At 46.0% G+C, this 21,508-nt stretch overlaps 1 protein-coding gene across 1 annotated transcript in view; it reads right to left on the reverse strand.

The window, feature by feature from the left end:
- LOC141098265 (intelectin-1-like) overlaps positions 1-21,508 on the reverse strand; it is a 116,921-nt gene that overhangs the window by 20,810 nt on the left and 74,603 nt on the right. The window contains exons 4-7 of the mRNA XM_073585900.1: positions 17,622-17,869; positions 5,107-5,265; positions 3,902-4,022; positions 3,700-3,803 (exon numbers count right to left, since the gene is read on the reverse strand). Of these exons, the coding sequence (XP_073442001.1) occupies positions 3,700-3,803; positions 3,902-4,022; positions 5,107-5,265; positions 17,622-17,869 (632 nt within the window). The remainder of the gene's footprint in view (positions 1-3,699; positions 3,804-3,901; positions 4,023-5,106; positions 5,266-17,621; positions 17,870-21,508) is intronic.

Consider the following 21,508-nt stretch of genomic DNA (forward strand, 5'->3'; position numbering starts at 1 on the left):
GGGGCGAACCACGGCGCCTCCCAGTGGCCGAGGCAGGAACAGCAGGCCCCGAGTCTGACGGCGATGTGACTGTCCGGCGGCTCCTAGTGGCTGAGGCCGGGACAGCAGGCCCCGAGTCTGACGGCGACGTGACACTTATTAAACCTGACAGGGTACACCTGTGAAGTGACAACCATTTCCAGTGACTACCTCTTGAAGCTCATCAAGAGAATGCCAAGAATGTGCAAAGCAATAAACAAAGCAAAAGGTGGCTACTTTGAAGAACCTAGAATATAAGACACTAGATGGTGGCCTGATTCTAACGCATCAGGTATTCTAGAATATATATGCAGTTTATTTTTGAAGATTTAATAATAATGCAATAATGCACCCCCCAATCCTGATATGTATGGTTCTCTCACCTCCAATCCTGATATGTATTATTCTCTCACCCCCAATCCTGATATGCATGCTACCCCTCAACCCCCTATCCAGGTATGCATGGTCCCCTGACCCCCCAATCCTGGAATGCATGGTCCTCTCACCCCCCAATCCTGGTATGCATGGTCCTCTCACCTCTCTTTCCTGGTATGCATGGTCCTCTTACCCCCATTTCGGGGTATGCATGGTCCCCTCACCCCCCCAATCCTGGTATGCATGGTCCTCTCACCCCCCAATCCTGGTATGCATGGTCCCCTCACCCCCCTATCCTGGTATGCATGGTCCCCTCACACCCTTTCTTGGTATGCAAGGTCCCCTCGCCCCCCTTTGCTGGTATGCATGGTCCTCTCACACCCCAATCCTGGTATGTATGCTCACCGTCACCCCCCTTTCCTGGTATGTATGGTCCCCTCACCCCCCAATCCTGGTATGCATGGTATCCTCACCCCCCTTTCCTGGTATGCATGGTCCCCTCACCCCCCTATCCTGGTATGCAGTGTCCCCTCACCCCCCTTTCCTGATATGCATAGTCCCCTCACCCCCCAATCCTGGTATGCATGGTCCTCTTACCCTCCTTATGGGGTATCCATGATCCCCTCACCCCCCAGTACTGGTATGTATGGTCCTCTCACCCCCCAATCCTGGTATGCATGGTCCCCTCACCCCCCTATCCTGGTATGCATGGTCCCCTCACCCCCCTTTCTTGGTATGCATGGTCCTCTCACACCCCAATCCTAGTATGTATGCTCACCATCACCCCCCTTTCCTGGTATGTATGGTCACCTCACCCCCCAATCCTGGTATGCATGGTCTCCTCACCCCCCTTTCCTGGTATGCATGGTCCCCTCACCCCCCCTTCCTGATATGCATGGTCCCCTCACCCCCCAATCCTGGTATGCATGGTCCTCTTACCCCCCTTTTGGGGTATGCATGGTCCCCTCACCCCCCTGTCCTGGTATGCATGGTCCTCTCACCCCCCAATCCTGGTATGCATGGTCCCCTCAACCCAATCCTGATATGCATGGTCCCCTCACCCCCCAATCCTGGTATGCATAGTTCCCTCACCCCCCTTTCCTGGTATGCATAGTTCCCTCACCCCCCTTTCCTGGTATGCATGGTCCCCACACTCCCCTTTCCTGTTATGCATGGTCCCCTCACCCCCCTTTCCGTGTAGCCATGATCAATCAGCGTCGCGGCCCTCTGTCCGCAACCAATCAGCAACGCGGCCCTGTAGCCATGACCAATCACTGCCGCGGTCCTGTACAAAAATAATATTGAAAAATAAAAAAAAAGTTATTCTCACCTTCCGACTGCCTCCTGTCTTTTTTCCACGCGCCCGGCATCGCGTTCCCGGTAATGCTTTGCGGCTTAGACCACTGATGACGTCGGTCTTCTTTCACACTCTCGCGAGAGTGACGTCATCAGCGGTCTAAGCCGCAAAGCATTACTGGGAACGCGAGGCCGGGTGCGTGGAAAGAAGACAGGAGGCCGTCGGAAGGTGAGAATAACTTTTTTTTAATTTTAATTCTCTTTTTTACAGATTAAGGCCTGCGCCTGCCGCTGATTGGTCACGGCCTGGCGGCCGCAACCAATCAGCGGCAGGCGCAGCTTACCGTTACAAACAGCTGAGCCTGTCGCTGATTGGTTGTGGCCTGACATCCGCGACCAATCAGCGGCCCGCGATTTCGGTTACAGACAGACACGATAAGGCGTTTATATATATATAGATTGATATTTTCAGTTGTTTCACACTTTTTTGTTAATTATATAACAAGTGGTCCTTGTGGATGCATTTCTGGTCAGCTGGCATCATCCTATTAGATAGATAAGAATTAATGCATGTGTGTGTATATGCTTTATTAAAAATGATTTTATGTGCATGATTTATTCTCCTCGGTAGCAACTCACACCGGACCAGCAAATAGGCAAATAGACATACTTGGCACAAGTGTTCACTGCTAGGCAAGTCTAAAGGGCCTGGATATTCTTCACCCACTCCCCATAAGGAGGAAGGCTTTACAGCGCCCTTCCCAAACTGTTGTCACAGGGAAGCTGACGTCTGGTGATTCGAACAATGTTATAGTCAGGATACAAGAGTAAGTCCTAAGCTAGCAACATTAAACTAAAACAAAAAGCAAAAGGGAACCCAAAAACAAAAGCTAAGAAAAAAGAACAATAAAAGACAATAAGCAACTACTAAGAAGCAACTTGAACTTCACCATCACTCATCCCACCACTATGCAAGTGAACTTAATAAACAGCACTGTACGGGAAAGGAGCAGGCCCAATGCTAATGATGAAAATCAAGTGATGCATTCTTCCCAGTCATGTCCAGGAAGCGTCTCCCTGCTCATCTGTACAGCATTGTGCACACATTCCCATCATTGGCTTACACCAGACAAGGCAGCATCCTGCATTGCCTGGCAACCGAGAGACACAGCATCCCATGTCTCCCGGGCCACGAAACAAGTGGGAAGCGTGATGTCCCCTCATCTATCACTACTTCCACACACGAGAAACCACCATGTGTAGTCACATCACCCAAGTGTGCGATAGCTCCGCCCCAGCATGGACAGACTGCCAGGGAGGTCTGGAAATCGGAGGAGGACGATTGCGTCCATGACAGTTGTTCCTAACAGATGGAGTGAATGCTTAGCCTAACGGATGGAGGTTTTTCTTCTCACTTTTTTTATCTTGCCTTATATTCAAGTCATTATACAGAAGAGAATGTTTCTTAACATCTTTTTCTGTAAAATCCATTTTGTATTCAAGTTTGGATGATATTGTCACTCCGGAAAAGTAGCGTAATACTGTGACAACATTGTTCCAAGCAGCATTTTGGAAGTCAGAGATGTGTCCAAGCATCTTCTCCATGCTGTTGCCATTCCATTAGAGCACTTTTTTCAGCCATTTCAGCAATTTTAATGCCCACCAGACCTCCTGGGAAGGTCCACTGGAAAAATGCTCGTGTTTCCCATTTTCATTACTCGAGACGAGCACTCAAGCAATACAGAAAGCTTGTTACAAGTAATGAGCATCTGAACAATTTAGTGCTCACTCCTCGCTAGATGTCATCAACTCAGCTCTCCTCTCTATGCTGAAGTGAGAGGCGTAAGAGCAACTCTTCAACTCTTTAATGATGTAGGGTATTTTTGCTATCTTAAAATCCAATTTAATGGCCAGTAAAGTGGCGAAGTGATGATAGATATCTGCCTTTAGATTTTACCGATATTATCAATGTCAGTATTGAATGTATTGTATTTGGATTATAATACTCACAACTTCTGCATTACACCCTGTCACCTTCACTCCAGGACATAGAGCAAGGGCAGCTTTTTCATAATTAAAAGCCCGGAACTGGACAAAGCCAGGAACAAGCTCTTCTGCAATTAGAAAAACAATTAATTGTCATAATTACTAGTCTAGTACTTGTATTTATGTAGACTGTAATTATCTTACTACATAATAAAAATGACCTTACTTTGTCCATTTGGCGAATACAATGCTTTGGTCTTCTCAGCACTTCCAAAGTCATATACGACGGGAATGGCAGGTCCATTGTTTGCTGGGCAGGTTCCACCATTGTACACCACTGGATATATCTAAGAGAGAATTATATAAACATTTGTAGTGTTAAAACATAGTTTAAAGGGGTTGTCCAGTGTTTGAATATTGGTGACCTATCCTTAGAATAGGTCATCAATATAAAATCAGAAGTAGTGTAATACTCTGCACCCCTATAATCATCTGTTCAGGCCACCACTTAATCGACTGCTCTCTGTAGTCACATTACACAACTTATCTCTGCTGACCTTGCAGAATGTGGAATGAGGTTAGAAGGGAGGTGATGGAGCTACAAATAACTACCAGGGAATTGGAATCGTTTACAATGGCTTACCAAAAAAGGAAGTTACAGCACCTTGCAGTGGAGGAAATTTGGACATTGGCCCAACTGGAATTTGAAAGAATTGCCAGATGGACAGTCCAGCCCTGATTATAGATTTGTTGGTAAACTGTTTTCCCATGACTGAGAGTCATTACTTTTTTAGTTAACGAGCAGGAAAGAGATGTCATTCAATGCATTGTTGATGAGAACTCGATGGCAGGATAAAATCAAAGAAAATTTTATTGTACAGGTTTACAGGTCAGCGCATTTCAAAGTCTCACACGATCGCTTCATCAGGACAAAAACCTAAAGCTTTAGGTTTTTGTCCTGATGAAGAGGTTGTGTGGGACCTCGAAACATGTTGACATGTAAACCAAAACAATAACATTTTATTTGATTTTATCCTACCATCGAGCTCTCATCATCAGCGCATTGAATGACACCTCCTTCCTGCTCTTTCCTGGGTCCATATGTGACCGGTGTCCTGCAGCAGCTGTAATACGTGCCTATCTTATGCTGATAATTTCCAGCTACACCAGGTGAATGGTCTCACTTTTTCTACCTTTCCATCACCATCGGATAAGAACCTATTGCGCTCTTTTGTCTCCTAGTTTTTTCTCTTGCATTACTTTTTTAGTGATAGTTCTCTATTGCATAAAATGTTATATTTTGTGCTTAGAGTGATATGGTTTCCACATATTCCAAAAACAAAAGTCCAGAATTATCCAACATTGAAAATGCCACTGAAATTTAAGATGATAAATCCAATATAAGTCATAGCGACCAGGCCGATTACTTACATTATACAGATGGAAGAGGTTTCCACCCTCCTGGGTAAAGAAACCATTGTCTGTGCGGTATCTTAGGATAGCATCTTTTCTCCACTTAGACAAGGGTGTCTTGTTGGGTACATGCCATAATCCCAAGTCCTTAGAGACAATATCATAATATCCTTGGTTCTAGAAACAAATTGGGATATAATAGACATACAAACTGATTCTTCCTTGAGACTGAATTTTAACAGGATTTGTATGCAAAATAATTATTGTATTATTTTACAGTGTATTCAACATATAATGTTAATAAAAATATCTTGTTCCTGATAAAATACTGTGGCGTATTTCTACTATGCCCCTTAGTCATTGGATAAATTACAAAGTGTTGAAGTATCAATAATATTAAATGCATAGGCTTTCAAAAGCTCTTTAAAAATGAAAATTAAGAAAAGAAAAATTACCTAATTTTTATTAGCCTTTTTTTTATGAACATAGCTGTTTTGGGTCTTACATTTTCAAAACAGGTTGTAGATTTCAAAATCATCTTTAAGGCTGGGATTTATTATGCTGAAACATGGAAAATAAAATCCTTTTGGCGTGAAATTAACAAGAAAAAATCATTGTTGCATGGACTTTGTTTTTATGGTGTTCCTTATGTGAAAATTGCATTTAACGTTGCAGGGATTCTACTCGCTTAGGAGCGACGGGAGAGAGTCAGGAGGCAGGTTCCCTTAAAGTTCATGCGGTTTATTACGTCATAAACCAAACAGCACGTCACCAAAATAAACAGCCTTCAGTTCAGGAGACAAAACAACATCATATGTCCTTTCCTTCAGGCTCAGTCCGCTAGCCTCAGCGCACAGAGGAGGTGTATACCCCCTCACATACAGCTGCCTGGTTCAAGAGCAGGCCACATTAAAAGGGTGTAGCCACACCCACGAACCCAGCAGCTGACTGGTCACATGACTGTGACCTCACCACAGGTCCTTCAAACAATAATAATACAGCAATATTTGTTATGCCTTACATTATGGAGACAAGCCATTTATGAGACACATATCTACCATCGATTACACGACCCTCAGCCCTGCCACATATCTCCCCCCTCTGCCTAAAGCCGTGGGGCTTGGCACTTTCACCTACCAGGCAAGGGATTCTGGAGAGGGCATCGGCATTCCCATGTAGCTTCCCGGCCCTATGCTCTACATGGAAGTTGAAGTCTTGTAGGGCTAAGAACCAGCGGGTGACCCTAGCATTCTTACCCTTTGTTTCCCTCATCCACTTGAGTGGGGCATGGTCGGATATTAATCTAAACTTCCGTCCCACCAGGTAGTACCGTAATGTATCCACTGCCCATTTTATGGCCAAACACTCCTTCTCTACAACTGAGTAATTTCTCTCACAAGAAGTCAACTTCCTACTCAAGTAAAGAACAGGATGCTCCTCCCCACGTATCTCTTGGGAAAGGACTGCTCCTACCCCGACATCTGAGGCATCTGTCTGGAGGATAAATTCACGTTTAAAGTCTGGGGCCACCAAAATGGGTTGCTTACAAAGATCTCCCTTCATTTCTTGGAAGGTTGACTCTGCTTCTTCGGAACAGCTGACCATCACTGACTTTGTCCCCTTAAACAGATCAGTTAGAGGTGCAGCAATTGTGTTGAAGTTTGGGATGAACCTCCTGTAATATCCCACAATCCCCAGGAAGGCTTTAACTTGCTTTTTTGACAGAGGTCTCGGCCATGTTTGAATTGCCTCCACTTTATTGATTTGGGGTTTGATCTCGCCACACCCCACTACATATCCAGGGTACTTGGCTTCCTCCTTACCCAAGGCACACTTTTTCGGGTTTATTTTAACCCCGCCTCCCTTAGAGCGTCAAACACTGCTTGGACCTCTTCCAGGTGAGACTCCCAGTTCGGGGTAAAGATGACGATATCATCCAGGTACGCGGCAGGGGATAGCTTATGAGGTGCAAGGATTCTATCCATAGCCCTCTGGAAGGTTGCCAGAGCTCCCTGTAGGCCAAACGGCATATGGACATACTGGAAGCACCCGTCTGGTGTGGAGAATGCCGTCTTCTCCTTGGCTTCCTGTGCCATGGGGATCTGCCAGTATCCCTTTCTCATATCTAAAGTGGTTATGTACCTGGCAGGTCCAAGTCTCTCGATCAGCTCATCAACGCGTGGCATGGGATAAGCGTTGAACTTGGAGACCTCATTCAGTTTCCGGTAATCGTTGCAGAACCTCCATTCACCATCAGGTTTTGGGACCAGGACAATCGGGCTCGACCAGCCGCTCTTGGATTCCTCAGTGACCCCGAGTTTCAACATACGCTGCACCTCCTTGGAGATTACCTCTCGCCGGGCCTCAGGAATACGATATGGTTTCACATTCACCAGCACATGTGGCTCGGTCAGAACTTCATGCTCCACTGTTGTGAGTTCATTTTCCCCTTCACCATTGAGGTCTGATGAACTCCCTCTTCTGGTGAAGGAAGGTAGTGAGGCTGATTACAAAGCACCTGAGCAGAATGATGATGACTGGGATTGCTGACTGGATATAAGGCAGCCGACGCCCTTCTGCCTTGCGGATGATTACTCTGAGGGATTCTTTGAGACCAGCCTGATTCCTGCTCCTCAAAAGCTAAGTTTTCTGCTCTACTTTTTGCATTTGTGTTTTGGTTTTGTTTTGCCTTGTTTTTCTGGATTTCTGCCTTTCCCTGCTGGGTGAGCTGATTTCCTTTTTGCTCTGTCTTCAGATAATACCTGAGTACTGATATAGTGTTTTTGAAGCCTAGCGTCTTCAGGGCCTTTTTCCCTATCAGTCTGTTGGCTCTTGTTTTTGAGAGGGTTTTGGCCGATTGCAGACAGCAGCTCTTCTATTCTGTCCTATTTAGTTAGCTTGGGCCCCATCATTTGCTCAGCCTATCTTTCTATCTGTGTGAGTGTTTTTTCATCTTGCTTCACCGTCATTATATGTTGGGGGCTGCCTATTGCTTTGGGGTCTGCTCTGGGGCAGTTTAGATTTCCCTTTCTGTCTTTAGGCTATGTAGTTCTCCGGCTGTGATCGAGGGGTCTAGGGCACCGTAGGAACCCCCCACGGCTACTGCTAGTTGTTGTTGTTAGGTTCAGGGGTCTGCAATCCGATAGCTGCCAACTTCTCTGGTTTTCTGGACTTAGCTAGTATTTCTGTTTTTGCCTCCTACATAACAGAATCACCCGCCATACCGCAGATCCTAGGGTACTCAATAGCAGGAAAGAAAAGTGTGTATATTTTTTCCTCTATATCTCTGAGGCCGAAGGGGGAATTTTTTTTTTCTCTCTCAATGGAGATAAAGCAATTGTCGGATCGTGTGGAGCAGCTCGCTGCGGAAGTGCGGGGAATTTCCTCCTACCTTGCTCATTCACATGCTGCTGAACCAAAGATCCCTACTCCTGATGTGTTTTTTGGGGATCGGTCTAAATTTTTGAATTTGAAAAATAATTGTAAATTATTTTTTGCCTTGAAGCCTAACTCGTCAGGGAGCTCCATGCAGCAGGTTAAAATTGTCATCTCTTTGCTGCGTGGCAATCCCCAGGATTGGGCGTTTTCTTTGAAACCAGATGATCCTATTCTGACTAATGTGAACGCATTTTTTCAAGCTTGGGGTTGTTGTATGACGAACCTAATGCTATTGATCAGGCTGAAAAGACCCTGTTGGCATTGAGCCAGGGTCGAGATTCTGCAGAATTGTACTGTCAAAAATTCCGAAAGTGGGCGGTCCTTACTACCTGGAATGATAATGCCTTGGCTGCTCTCTTTCGGAAGGGTTTGTCAGAAGCCGTAAAAGATACTATGGTGGGATTTCCTGTTCCCTCTGGTCTTGACGATTCTATGTCATTAGCCATTCAGGTTGTTCGGTGTTTACGTGAACGCAGGACTGCACGAGAGGTGTTGCCACCTGTTGAACAAGTGTCTGAACCTATGCAATGTGATAGAGTTTTGTCCAGGGAGCAACGTCAGGAGTTCAGAAGGCAAAATAAGCTGTGTTTTTTTGTGGAGATGCCTCGCATATTATTTCTGTCTGTCCTAAATGAGAGAAACGTTTTGCACACACGTTTTCTGTGGGTGGTGTTCAACCTAAGTTTCTTCTGGCAATTACTCTGATCTGCTCCCTGTCCACATTTTCCGCCAAGGCTTTTGTGGATTCGGGAGCAGCCCTGAATCTAATGGACTTGGATTTTGCTAAACGTTGTGGATTTCCGATGACACCTCTGTGGACGCCTACCCCTTTGAGGGGGATTGATGCTACTCCTTTGGCGAAAAATAAACCTCAGTTTTGGACCCAGGTGGTAATGCGGGTCGCCCCAGACCATCAAGAGAATTGCAGATTTTTGGTGTTGCATAATTTGCATGATACCATTGTTCTGGGGTTTCCCTGGTTGCAAATTCATAATCCAGTTTTGGATTGGAAATCTGTGTATGTGGTGAGTTGGGGTTGTCGGTGTGCCCTTAGTGAGGCTCCAGTTTTTTCCACCTCTCCTCAGTCGCATGATGTTCCTGACTATTTGGCGGACTTTTATGATGTATTTAGTGAGAATGAGTCTGCGTCTTTGCCTCCTCATAGGAGTTATGACTGTGCAATTGAACTGAGCCCGGGGTGTAAATTTCCTAAGGGTCGGCTCTTCAATTTATCTGTACCCAAGCACGAGGCTATATTAAAGAGGCGTTGGAGAAGGGTCATATTAGACCATCCTCTTCACCCTTAGGTGCCGGTTTTATTTTCGTGGCCAAAAAGGATGGTTCATTAAGGCCTTGTATTGATTATCGTGCCCTCAACAAAATTACTATTAAATATCAGTATCCGTTACCCCTGATTTTGGATCTATTCTCCAGAGTTAAAGGTGCTTGCTGGTTTACCAAGCTTGACCTCAGGGGGCGTATAATCTTATCCGCATTAAGCATGGGGATGAATGGAAGACGGCGTTTAATACTCCGGAGGGACATTTTGAGTACCTGGTGATGCCTTTTGGGCTTACTAATGCCCCTTCTGTCTTTCAGTGCTTCATGAACGACATTTTCCGAGACTTTGTGGATAAATTTTTGATTATCTATCTGGATGATATTTTGATCTTCTCCAAGGATTGGGATTCTCATGTGGAACATGTTCGGACTGTGTTCCGGATCTTGAGGGAGAATTCCCTGTATGTCAAAGGATCGAAATGCCTTTTTGGGGTACAGAGCATTTCATTTTTGGGATTTATTTTGTCTCCGTCAACTACTGAAATGGACCCGGCCAAGGTACAGGCCATTTATGATTGGGTTCGGCCCACTTCTTTGAAGGCCCTCCAGAAGTTTTTGGGTTTTGCTAATTTTTATCGGAAATTTATAGCAAAATTTTCTAGTATTGCCAAGCCATTGACTGATCTGACTAAAAAGGGTGCTGATGTGTTGAATTGGTCTCCGGAGGCTGTTTCTTCCTTTCAGGAGCTGAAGCGAAGATTCACTTCTGCCCCGGTTTTGCGGCAACCTGATGTATCACTCCTGTTCCAGGTAGAGGTGGACGCTTCTGAGATTGGTGCAGGAGCTGTTTTATCCCAAAAGGATCCTGTAACATCTAAAATGAATCCCTGTGCTTTTTTTCCCGAAAGTTCTCTCCATCTGAATGTAACTATGATGTGGGGAATCGGAAACTGTTAGCCATGAAATGGGCATTTGAGGAGTGGAGACATTGGTTGGAGGGAGCTAAACACCAAGTCGTGGTCCTCACTGGCCACAAGAATTTGATTTACCTGGAGTTGGCCAAACGCTGGAACCCTAGACAGGCTAGGTGGGCCTTGTTTTTTACACGTTTTGATTTTGTGGTCTCTTTTCTTCCTGGAACAAAGAATGTCAAGGCAGATGCCCTCTCTAGGAGCTTCTTTGCTGATTCTCCTGTGGTGACCAAACCTGCTACCATCTTAGGCGAAGGGGTAGTTCTTTCTGCCATCTCGCCCGATTTGAGACGTGCTCTGGAAGGGTTCCAGGAGGACAAATCTGAGAGTTGTCCCAGTGGAAAGTTGTATGTTCCTGACCAGTGGAAGAAGAGAGTGATGTCTGAAGTTCATTGCTCTGCATTGGCTGGTCATCCAGGTATTTTTGGTACTAGAGATCTGGTGAGTCGGTTTTTTTGGTGTCCCGCCTTGTCTGGTGATGTCAGGAATTTTGTGCAGTCCTGTGGGACTTGCTCCCGGTCTAAACCTTGTTCTCGCTCTAGTGGGTTGTTGATGCCTTTGCCGGTCCCCAGGAGGCCATGGACCCATATTTCAATGGATTTCATCTCTGATATGCCTGTCTCTCAGAGAATGACTGTTATTTGGGTGATTTGTGATAGGTTCTCTAAGATGGTTCATCTTGTACCACTCCCTAAGTTGCCATCTTCCTCTGAGTTGGTGCCCCTGTTTTTGCAACAGGTGGTTCGCTTGCACGGGATTCCTGAGAACATTGTATCTGACAGAGGAGTTCAATTTGTGTCTAGATTTTGGAGGACTTTCTGTTCCAAGCTGGGAATTCAGTTGTCCTTCTCCTCTGCTTTTCACCCTCAGACCAATGGGCAGACGGAGAGAACAAACCAGACCTTGGAGTCGTATTTGAGGTGTTTTATTTCCGCTGATCAGGATGATTGGGTTTCATTTTTGCCCTTGGCCGAATTTGCTTTAAATATTAGAGCTAGTTCTGCCACTTTGATGTCACCTTTTTTTTGTAACTTTGGGTTTCATCCTGGATTTTCTTCAGGGCAGGTGGAGCCTTCTGCCTGCCCAGGTGTTGATACTGTGGTGGAGAGAATGCACCAGATCTGGGACCAAGTGGTGGATATGTTATCTCTCTCCCAGGAAAAGGCCCAGCGGTTTTCCAACCGGCATAGGACCATTGGTCCCCAGTTTAAGGTGGGTGTTATGGTTTGGTTATCATCAAAAAATATCGCTATGAATGTGGCTTCTCCTAAGTTTAAGCCTAGATTTATTGGACCTTACAAGATTTTGGAGAGTATTAATCCGGTCTCTTTTCGTTTGGCTCTTCCTGTCACATTTAAAATTCATAATATGTTTCATAAGTCCTTGTTGAAGAGGTTTGTTGAACCAGTTGTTCCTGGGGTTTCACCTCCGGACCCTGTATTAGTTGAAGGTAACATGGAATATGAGGTAGAGAAGATACTGGATTCACGTCTGGCTAGACGGAGACTCCAGTATTTGGTTAAGTGGAAGGGTTATGGTCAGGAGGATAATTCCTGGGTCTCTGCCTCTGCTATTCATGCCAAAAGATTGGTGCATGCCTTTCATCGGGCTCACCCTGATCGCCCTGGTGGCGTGGATGAGGGTTCGGTGACCCCTCCTCAAGGGGGAGGTACTGTTGTGAGTTCATTTTCCCCTTCACCATTGAGGTCTGATGAACTCCCTCTTCTGGTGAAGGAAGGTAGTGAGGCTGATTACAAAGCACCTGAGCAGAATGATGATGACTGGGTGACTGGGATCGCTGACTGGATATAAGGCAGCCGACGCCCTTCTGCCTTGCGGGTGATTACTCTGAGGGATTCTTTGAGACCAGTCTGATTCCTGCTCCTCAAAAGCTAAGTTTTCTGCTCTACTTTTTGCATTTGTGTTTTGGTTTTGTTTTGCCTTGTTTTTCTGGATTTCTGCCTTTCCCTGCTGGGTGAGCTGATATCCTTTTTGCTCTGTCTTCAGATAATACCCGAGTACTGATATAGTCTTTTTGAAGCCTAGCATCTTCAGGGCCTTTTTCCCTATCAGTCTGTTGGCTCTTGTTTTTGAGAGGGTTTTGGCCGATTGCAGACAGCAGCTTTTCTATTCTGTCCTATTTAGTTAGCTTGGGCCCCATCATTTGCTCAGCCTATCTTTCTATCTATGTGAGTATTTTTTCATCTTGCTTCACCGTCATTATATGTTGGGGGCTGCCTATTGCTTTGGGGTCTGCTCTGGGGCAGTTTAGATTTCCCTTTCTGTCTTTAGGCTATGTAGTTCTCCGGCTGTGATCGAGGGGTCTAGGGCACCGTAGGAACCCCCCACGGCTACTGCTAGTTGTTGTTGTTAGGTTCAGGGGTCTGCAATCCGATAGCTGCCAACTTCTCTGGTTTTCTGGACTTAGCTAGTATTTCTGTTTTTGCCTCCTACGGTGACTCTTTCATAACACTCCACCACCTTCGTGCACCCCGGAAACTCTGAGAACAGGTCCCTGTTTTTCTGGAGTAACTCCCGGCACTGCTGTTTCTAGGCCTTTGATAGCGTCTCCGCTATGGTAACCGCTCCAACCTCCCCTTCTAGGTTTCCCAGCAAGTACGGAGTTACCGCTGGCTATCTATCTTGCCACGGCTTGATGAGGTTGACATGATAAACCTGGTATGGCTTCCGTCTTCAGGGTTGGTGGATCTTGTAGTTTACTGTTAAGAATGGGTCACCGTGGAGAAAAAAGCAAACTAGCTAAGCCACAGAAAACCAGAGTGGTAGGTAACTATGCAGATTGCAGATCCCTGATCTTACCACACAACGAGTAGTAGCCGTGGAGCGTGCCTACGATGAACCTAGATGCCTCGTCACGGCCGGAGGACTACATAAGCCTAAAGCAAGAAAAGGGAAAACTAACTGCCCCAGAGCAGACCCCAAAGGAATAGATAGCCTATATTATATGGGTCCACTGCATCCTGATAGTGCATTTGTTTGGAGGCCTGTACGGGTAAACCTTGTTGTTCTCTTGCTGTTTTCCATTATTGGAGGATTTTCAAGTCCTCTTTTTGTACTGTGCTGTATTAGTATTTAGTGTTAGGTACCCGTAAACGTGGAGATCTTTGACGTAGGTTACGGGCTCACGTATTTTGGCCAAAATATCAGCTAACACTCCACATTTTTTTAAATGTGTTTTTTGCACTTTTTATTCGGGGTGCAGCTGGGCCCATTTGGTCTTGTAAACTGCGGTGTCTGTTCAAACGGCATGCATTTTGTTAGCACTGGGCAGCCCGCCTGAGCTAATAGAAGGGTGTTGGTACTAGGCTGGCCTGGATGCTGTGCATGGCCTTAGTGTGAACAGCGCCGCATACAAGTTGTTTTGTGCATCAACATACCAGGCAACCGCCCCCTCCATGTATTGGTAGGCTGCGAGCAGTTGCTTGATTGGTATTCTTGCACCTGTGTTGCCATCTTTATTATATGGGTCCACTGCATCCTGATAGTGCATTTGTTTGGAGGCCTGTACGGGTAAACCTTGTTGTTCTCTTGCTGTTTTCCACAATTCCCTCATCACCTTGCTCATAAAAGGTGTCCCCTGGCCGGTCAGGATCTCCTTCGGTAAACCCGTCCGGGAAAACACATGGACCAGCTCGCGGGCTATACTCTTCGCGGAGGAGTTTCTCAGGGGAATGGCCTCAGGATAGCGTGTGGCATAGTCCAGGATGACTAATATATACTGATGGCCCCGAGCTGATTTAACTAAGGGACCGACCAAGTCCATGGCAATTGTCTTAAATGGCACCTCAATCATGGGCAGTAGCACAAAAGGGTTCCGAAAATGAGATGTTGGGGCAGTTAACTGACATGTCGGGCAGGACCTGCAATAGTTTGCTATTTCCCAGTGGCACCCAGGCCAATAGAACCTCTGTACAATCCTTTCCTGCGTTTTTTCCACCCCCAGGTATCCCCCCAAGATGTGTGAATGGGCCATGTCCAACACTTTCCGTCTATAGGGGCCTGGTACTCTTAACTGCTCTACCACCTCCTCCCTTATTTTCGTGACCCGGTACAACAATTCCCCACTCAACATAAAATAGGGAAACCTTGTGTCTGCTCCCGGCTCTTGTGCAACACCATTAATGACGGTGACATTGTTAAAGGCTTCCCTCAGCGTGGGGTCCCTATGTTGGGCAGTCCCAAAATTCACCCCTATCTCCGGGATGTCAGGTACAGGGGACCCTTCCTCTTCATCCCCAACAAGGACACATAAAGGAAACCCGTCTGCCTCTGGTGGTGGCGATACCTCATTGGGGTGGATTGGTTCCCTGCTCTTGCTAGCACACTCAGAACCCTTCCCCCACAGATCCCAAAACAGACAGAAATCCCAGCCAACAATTATAGGATGCAACAAATCTCGAACAACGCCAACTTCATGCGACTCGGTGCCATGCGCCGTTTCAATGTTCACCCTGGCCATAGGGTAGTCCTTTGCATCGCCATGTATTCACCGAACGCCAATCTTTTTACCCGGGAGTAGATTGAGAGGAAAACTGACCCTCACAAGGGTCACCAAGCTCCCGGAGTCTAGAAGCGCCATTGCGGCTCGCCCGTTCACCTTCATGGGACATGCTTGTGGCCCCTCGTTAGGTGGCGAATTCACACTGCAAGCTGGATATGCGTAGTATGAACTACAACGTCCCATGCTGCAGTCCATCTGCTCGGTGGTCTGCGAACAACGGGTAGCTATATGTTCAGGCCCGTGGCACTTCCAGCAAACAATATCACCCGTGGGGACCTTGGGCACTGCCTCCCCCCACCCCTTTTGACCTTGGATGACCCACCCCTTTTTTGGAACTCCGCCCCTTGTTGGGACGCCCAATACGGAATGGGCTGCTTCCCCAAGGAGCCTTCCATCCCCTGGTATCTCTCGACCAGTCCTACCAGTTCATCGGCATTCTGGGGATCACCCTGGGCAACCCAAGTCTGTAGAGGTCTCGGCAGAGAATGCACAAACCGATCCATCACGACTTGCTCTACCAACTGTGCAGGGGAAGCCGACTCTGGCTGCAGCCATTTTTGGACCAGGTGCAACAGGTCAAACATTTGGGAGCGCGGGAGTTTGTCCCGGTGATAGGCCCGGCGATGAACTCGCTGTGCCCTGGAAGTCATTGTTACCCACAAGCGTGCGAGAATTTCCGCTTTTAATTTGGGATACTCTCTGGCGTCTTGTACAGTCAGGTCAAAGTACGCCTTCTGGGGCTCCCCCGTTAGGTATGGGGCCAGTACCTCTGCCCACGGCTCTGGCTGAAGTTTTTCCCTCTCAGCCACCCTCTCAAACACCGTCAGGAAGGCCTTCACATCATCCTCAGGGGTCATTTTTGGCAATGCGCGTCTTACTGCCTTTGTGACGTGGGTAGCATCAGCCGGACCTGGGGTTGGGGCGCTCGTCCTGCCCTCCTGGATGGTGGTTGCCAGAAGCTGCATCAGCTGCCGTTGCTTCTGCTGGCTCTGCTGGAGATGCTGTAAGAACAGCCTGTTGGCCTCCTGTTGCTGTGTCTGGGCCTGGACTAGGTGTTTTAGCAGGTCCTCCTTTATTCCGGGTAAAGCTTGCTGCCTCGCTGAAAACTTTACCCAGGACATGCAGCAACGGTCTCAAGTCTCTGCTGGGAACTCTGCCCGCACGTCTAGCACCAATTGTAGGGATTCTACTTGCTTAGGTGTGACGGGAGACAGTCAGGATGCAGGTTCCCTTAAAGTTCATGCGGTTTATTACGTCATAAACCAAACAGCACATCACCAAAATAAACAGCCTTCAGTTCAGGAGACAAAACAACATCATAAGTCCTTTTCTTCAGGCTCAGTCCGCAAGCCTCAGCGCACACAGGAGGTGTATACCCCCTCACACACAGCTGCCTGGTTCAAGAGCAGGCCACATTATAAGGGTGTAGCCACACCCACGAACCCAGCAGCTGACTGGTCCCATGACTGTGACCTCCCACAGGTCCTTCAAACAATAATAATACAGCAATATTTGTTATGCCTTACATTATGGAGACAAGCCATTTATGAGACACATATTACCCATCGATTACACGACCCTCAGCCCTGCCACAACGTTTATTCTACAGGTCAGTAAAATTAAAGCAATACCATGTTAATATCATTTTCATGAACGTTTAATATTTAAAAGAAAGAGATGGTAATACTTGTATTCTTTCACCTTGTTCTGAGACTTTTTAATTTTTTTTGTTTAATCAATTGTGTTGGGGCTTGTTTTTGCAGGGCAAATTGTAGCTTTTGAATGGATTTGTCTTTTCTGGACACCACATTTCTAAGTATATTTAAGTTTCCAATTTTTTTGTTATTTTAATAATAGGAATAAGAGGGGACTTTAACTTTTTTTGCTTTAGTTTTTTGTCTTAATTCTTTTTGTTATATTAAATATTTTGTCTTCCAGGTAACTGGAAACTTTAATAGCTTGATCACAGGTACAATACACAAATACTTCTGCGATGCATACGATGCACAAATACTTCTGCAATGCGTTGTGTTGTAAACTTAGCAATCTCTTAAGGTCCATCCCACTTCTGTCTGATCACTCAGATACCTTGTTAACATCTAACTACAGCGTCAAAGAGGTTATCTTGCTAACGTAGGCACAAGTTCAGCTCCTGTTCCAACTCCATACTTCCTTAACGGTCATATGATGTACATGGACTCCTTTTGTCAGTAAGAAATTAATGGCCATATAGTGGGAGAGGGTCACTCTGAAACTTTACAAGGTTTGACAAAATGTAAATTTAATAAAATTATTGTTGTCCTAGTATTCAAAATAATAACCTTATAATCATCGCTGGTTGCTCCTTCAGGTTGGCCAAATGTGGCATAGTTAGCCCAGTTGTCATCTCCTTTTGGTTTGTTGGCATTGTTTCCTGATTGGCTGGTCCATCGATCTCCCTCTGTACATTTACCCTTGATATCATTTTCATGGACACTGGCCACTAATGTCCAACCTCCACCATCTGTAGTCATGTCACAGTAGGTCTGGTATGACGTCCCAGCTTCAGTGGTCAGTGTGTATATTCCATCTAAATAATAGGATAACTTAGTCAAATACATGAGTGACTTACACAAACCGCAAATACATTTACACCGATCTGTACTGATATTAAAAACACCAACACATGCGTGATGCTTAAACAGTTCAGACCCTTTGAATGATGCAAGATATCTGATACTAAAGGGCCTGTCACACTAAGCAATATCGCTAGCAATATCGCTATAACGTCACTGATTTTGCGATATCGCTATGTCTGACACTTACCTCCGACCGGCTCCCCCGCTGGCTATCGCTGATCGCACGAGAACGGCCTTGGCCGTTTCTCGTCGTCAGCTTCCTGTGGCGCCGACGAGCGACGCGTGGACGCGGGCGGGAGGACGTCAGGATCGCCTCGTCTGACAGGTAAGTAGCGACCCCCGACCCCTGCTATGTCGCTGGTGAGATCTGCCTGTGTGGTAGCTCACTAGCGACCACTTAGCGATGCACCAGCGATCCTGACCACGTCACATCGCTGGTCGGGATCGCTGGTGCATCGCTAAGTGTGACAGTACCTTAAGACATAAGCAACAGATCTTTCCAGTAAGGCAATCTCCATGTTTCAGACTTATTTGCCCAGAAAATCTCACTGATGCTCAATTAGATTTAAATCTGAGGTAATGTTTAGGGAAAGAAAACACCTTTCTTTATCAAGTCCCTCAAACTATTCTTGAACCTTTTTTTGAGTGTTAATCATGGTGCAATATCTTGATAAAAAAGGTACAACAATTAGGGAGTACAGTTACTGTAGTCCAGTTCTGATGCTTAACCCCTTCACGCCCAAGGGTGGTTTGCACGTTCATGACCGGGCCAATTTTTACAATTCTGACCACTGTCCCTTTATGAGGTTATAACTCTGGAACGCTTCAATGGATCTAGGCGATTCTGAGACTGTTTTCTCGTGACATATTGTACTTCACTTTATTGGTAAAATTTTTTTGCTATAACTTGCGTTTATTTATGAAAAAAACAGAAATATGGCGAACATTTTGAAAATTTTGCAATTTTCAAACTTTGAATTTTTAAGCCCTTAAAACAGAGAAATATGCGACACAAAATAGTTACTAAATAACATTTCCCACATGTCTACTTTACATCAGCACAATTTGGGAAGCAACATTTTTTATTGTTAGGAAGTTATAAGGGTTAAAAGTTGACCAGCGATTTCTAATTTTTACAACAAAACTTACAAAACCATTTGTTTTAGGGACCACCTCACATTTGAAGTCACTTTGAGGGGTCTAAATTGCAGAAAATACCAAAAAGTGACATCATTCTAAAAACTGCACCCCTGAAGCTACTCAAAACTACATTCAAGAAGATTATTAACCCTTCAGGTGCTTCACAGGAGCAGAAGCAACGTGGAAGGAAAAAATTAACATTTATCTTTTTAGTCACAAAAATAATATTTTAGCAACAATTTTTTTATTTTCCCTAGGGTAACAGGAGAAATTGGACCCCAAAAGTTTTTGTCCAATTTGTCCTGAGTACGCTAATACCAAATATGTGGGGGGGAACCACTGTTTGGGCACATGGCAGGGCTCAGAAGGGAAGGAGCCCCGTTTGACTTTTTCAACCTAAAATTGGCTGGAATTGAGATCGGACGCCATGTCGCGTTTGACGAGCGTCTGATGTGTCCAAACAGTGGAAACCCCCCACAAGTGACCTCATTTTGGAAACTAGACCCCCTATGTGGAACTTATCTAGATGTGTGGTGACCACTTTAAACCCCCAAGGGCTTCACAGAAGTTTATAACACCCGGGCGTGAAAATAAAAAGTCATATTTTTTCCACAAACATGATCATTTAGTCCTCAATATTTTGTTTTCCCAAGGGTAACAGGAGAAATTGGACCCCAAAGGTTGTTGTCAAATTTGTCCTGAGTACGCTGACACCCAAAATGTGGGGGGGAACCACTGTTTGGGCACATGGCAGGGCTCAGAAGGGAAGGAGCCCCGTTTGACTTTTTCAACCTAAAATTGGCTGGAATTGAGATCGGACGCCATGTCGCGTTTGACGAGCGTCTGATGTGCCTAAACAGTGGAAACCCCCCACAATTGACCCCGTTTTGGAAACTAGACCCCCTAAGGAACTTATCTAGATGTGTGGTGACCACTTTGAACCCCCAAGGGCTTCACAGAAGTTTATAACGCCCGGGCGTGAAAGTAAAAAATCATATTTTTTCCACAAACATGATCATTTAGTCCCCAATATTTTGTTTTCCCAAGGGTAACAGGAGAAATTGGACCCTAAAGATTGTTGTCAAATTTGTCCTGAGTACGCTGATACCCAATATGTTGGGGGGAACCACTGTTTGGGCACATGGCAGGGCTCAGAAGGGAAGGAGCCCCATTTGACTTTTTCAACCTAAAATTGGCTGGAATTGAGATCGGACGCCATGTCGCATTTGACGAGCATCTCATGTGCCTAAACAGGTGAAACCCCCCACAAGTGACCCCATTTTGGAAACTAGACCCCCTAAGGAACATATCTAGATGTGTGGTGAGTAGAGTTGAGCGAAACGGGTCGAAAAAATTCAAAAGTCGCCGACTTTTGGCAAAGTCGGGTTTCATGAAACGAAACCCGACCCTAGGATGAGGTCGGCCACGAGGTCGGCGACTTACGCGCCAAAGTCGCGTTTCAAAAGTTTGTTTTGCGCTCTTTTTCAGCCAATCAGGATCCATGGACACTGTGGGCAAAGTGATGACCTAGGCACGGGTCACCACCATCTTTCAGAAGGGCATGCAAGTGATTGGCTTGCTTTGGTGGGCGTCACAGGGGGTATAAAAGGGCGTGCACGCCGACCGCCATCTTACTTCTGCCGATCTTAGTAAAGGGAGAGGTTGCTGCTGATTCTGTAGGGAGAGCGTTAGGCAGGGAAGAAGACAAAAAAACTGCTTCTGCTGCTAGCGATTTGGCCTGCACAACACACAAGTCACTGTGTGTGCAGTGCAAGGGGAGGCTATATTGTGGTGTATCAGTGGTGTTGGTTGTTGGGCTGCCTTTTAAGGCTTCCTGACACGCTGGCATTGCTGTTTACCCACTGCTCCGCAAACTGCTTTTTTAAAAGCAATCCAATCTCCCTTATCCTCTAGTCACTTTTGTCACAGCTGTGCCATCGAGCCTGTCACATAGCGCTCAGATGTCAGTGGGCCTCACACAATCCACAAGTGTCCAGTGTCCAAAAGTGTGCGCAGAGATTCAAAATCTCCATTATCCTCTCGTCACTTTGGTCACAGGCAGCTGTGCCATCCAGCGTGTCACATAGCGCTCAGATATCAGTGGGCCTCACACAATCCACAAGTGTCCAGTGTCCAAAAGTATGCGCAGAGATTCAAAATCTCCATTATCCTCTCGTCACTTTGGTCACAGGCAGCTGTGCCATCGAGCGTGTCACATAGCTCTCAGATATCAGTGGGCCTCACACAATCCAGAAGTGTCCAGTGTCCAAAAGTGTGCGCAGAGATTCAAAATCTCCATTATCCTCTCGTCACTTTGGTCACAGGCAGCTGTGCCATCGAGCGTGTCACATAGCGCTCAGATATCAGTGGGCCTCACACAATCCACAAGTGTCCAGTGTCCAAAAGTGTGCGCAGAGATTCAAAATCTCCATTATCCTCTCGTCACTTTG

This window comes from Dendrobates tinctorius, unplaced genomic scaffold (assembly GCF_039654945.1).
Source record: "Dendrobates tinctorius isolate UK_male_01 unplaced genomic scaffold, ASM3965494v1 ptg000089l, whole genome shotgun sequence".
Taxonomy (NCBI): Eukaryota; Metazoa; Chordata; class Amphibia; order Anura; family Dendrobatidae; genus Dendrobates; species Dendrobates tinctorius.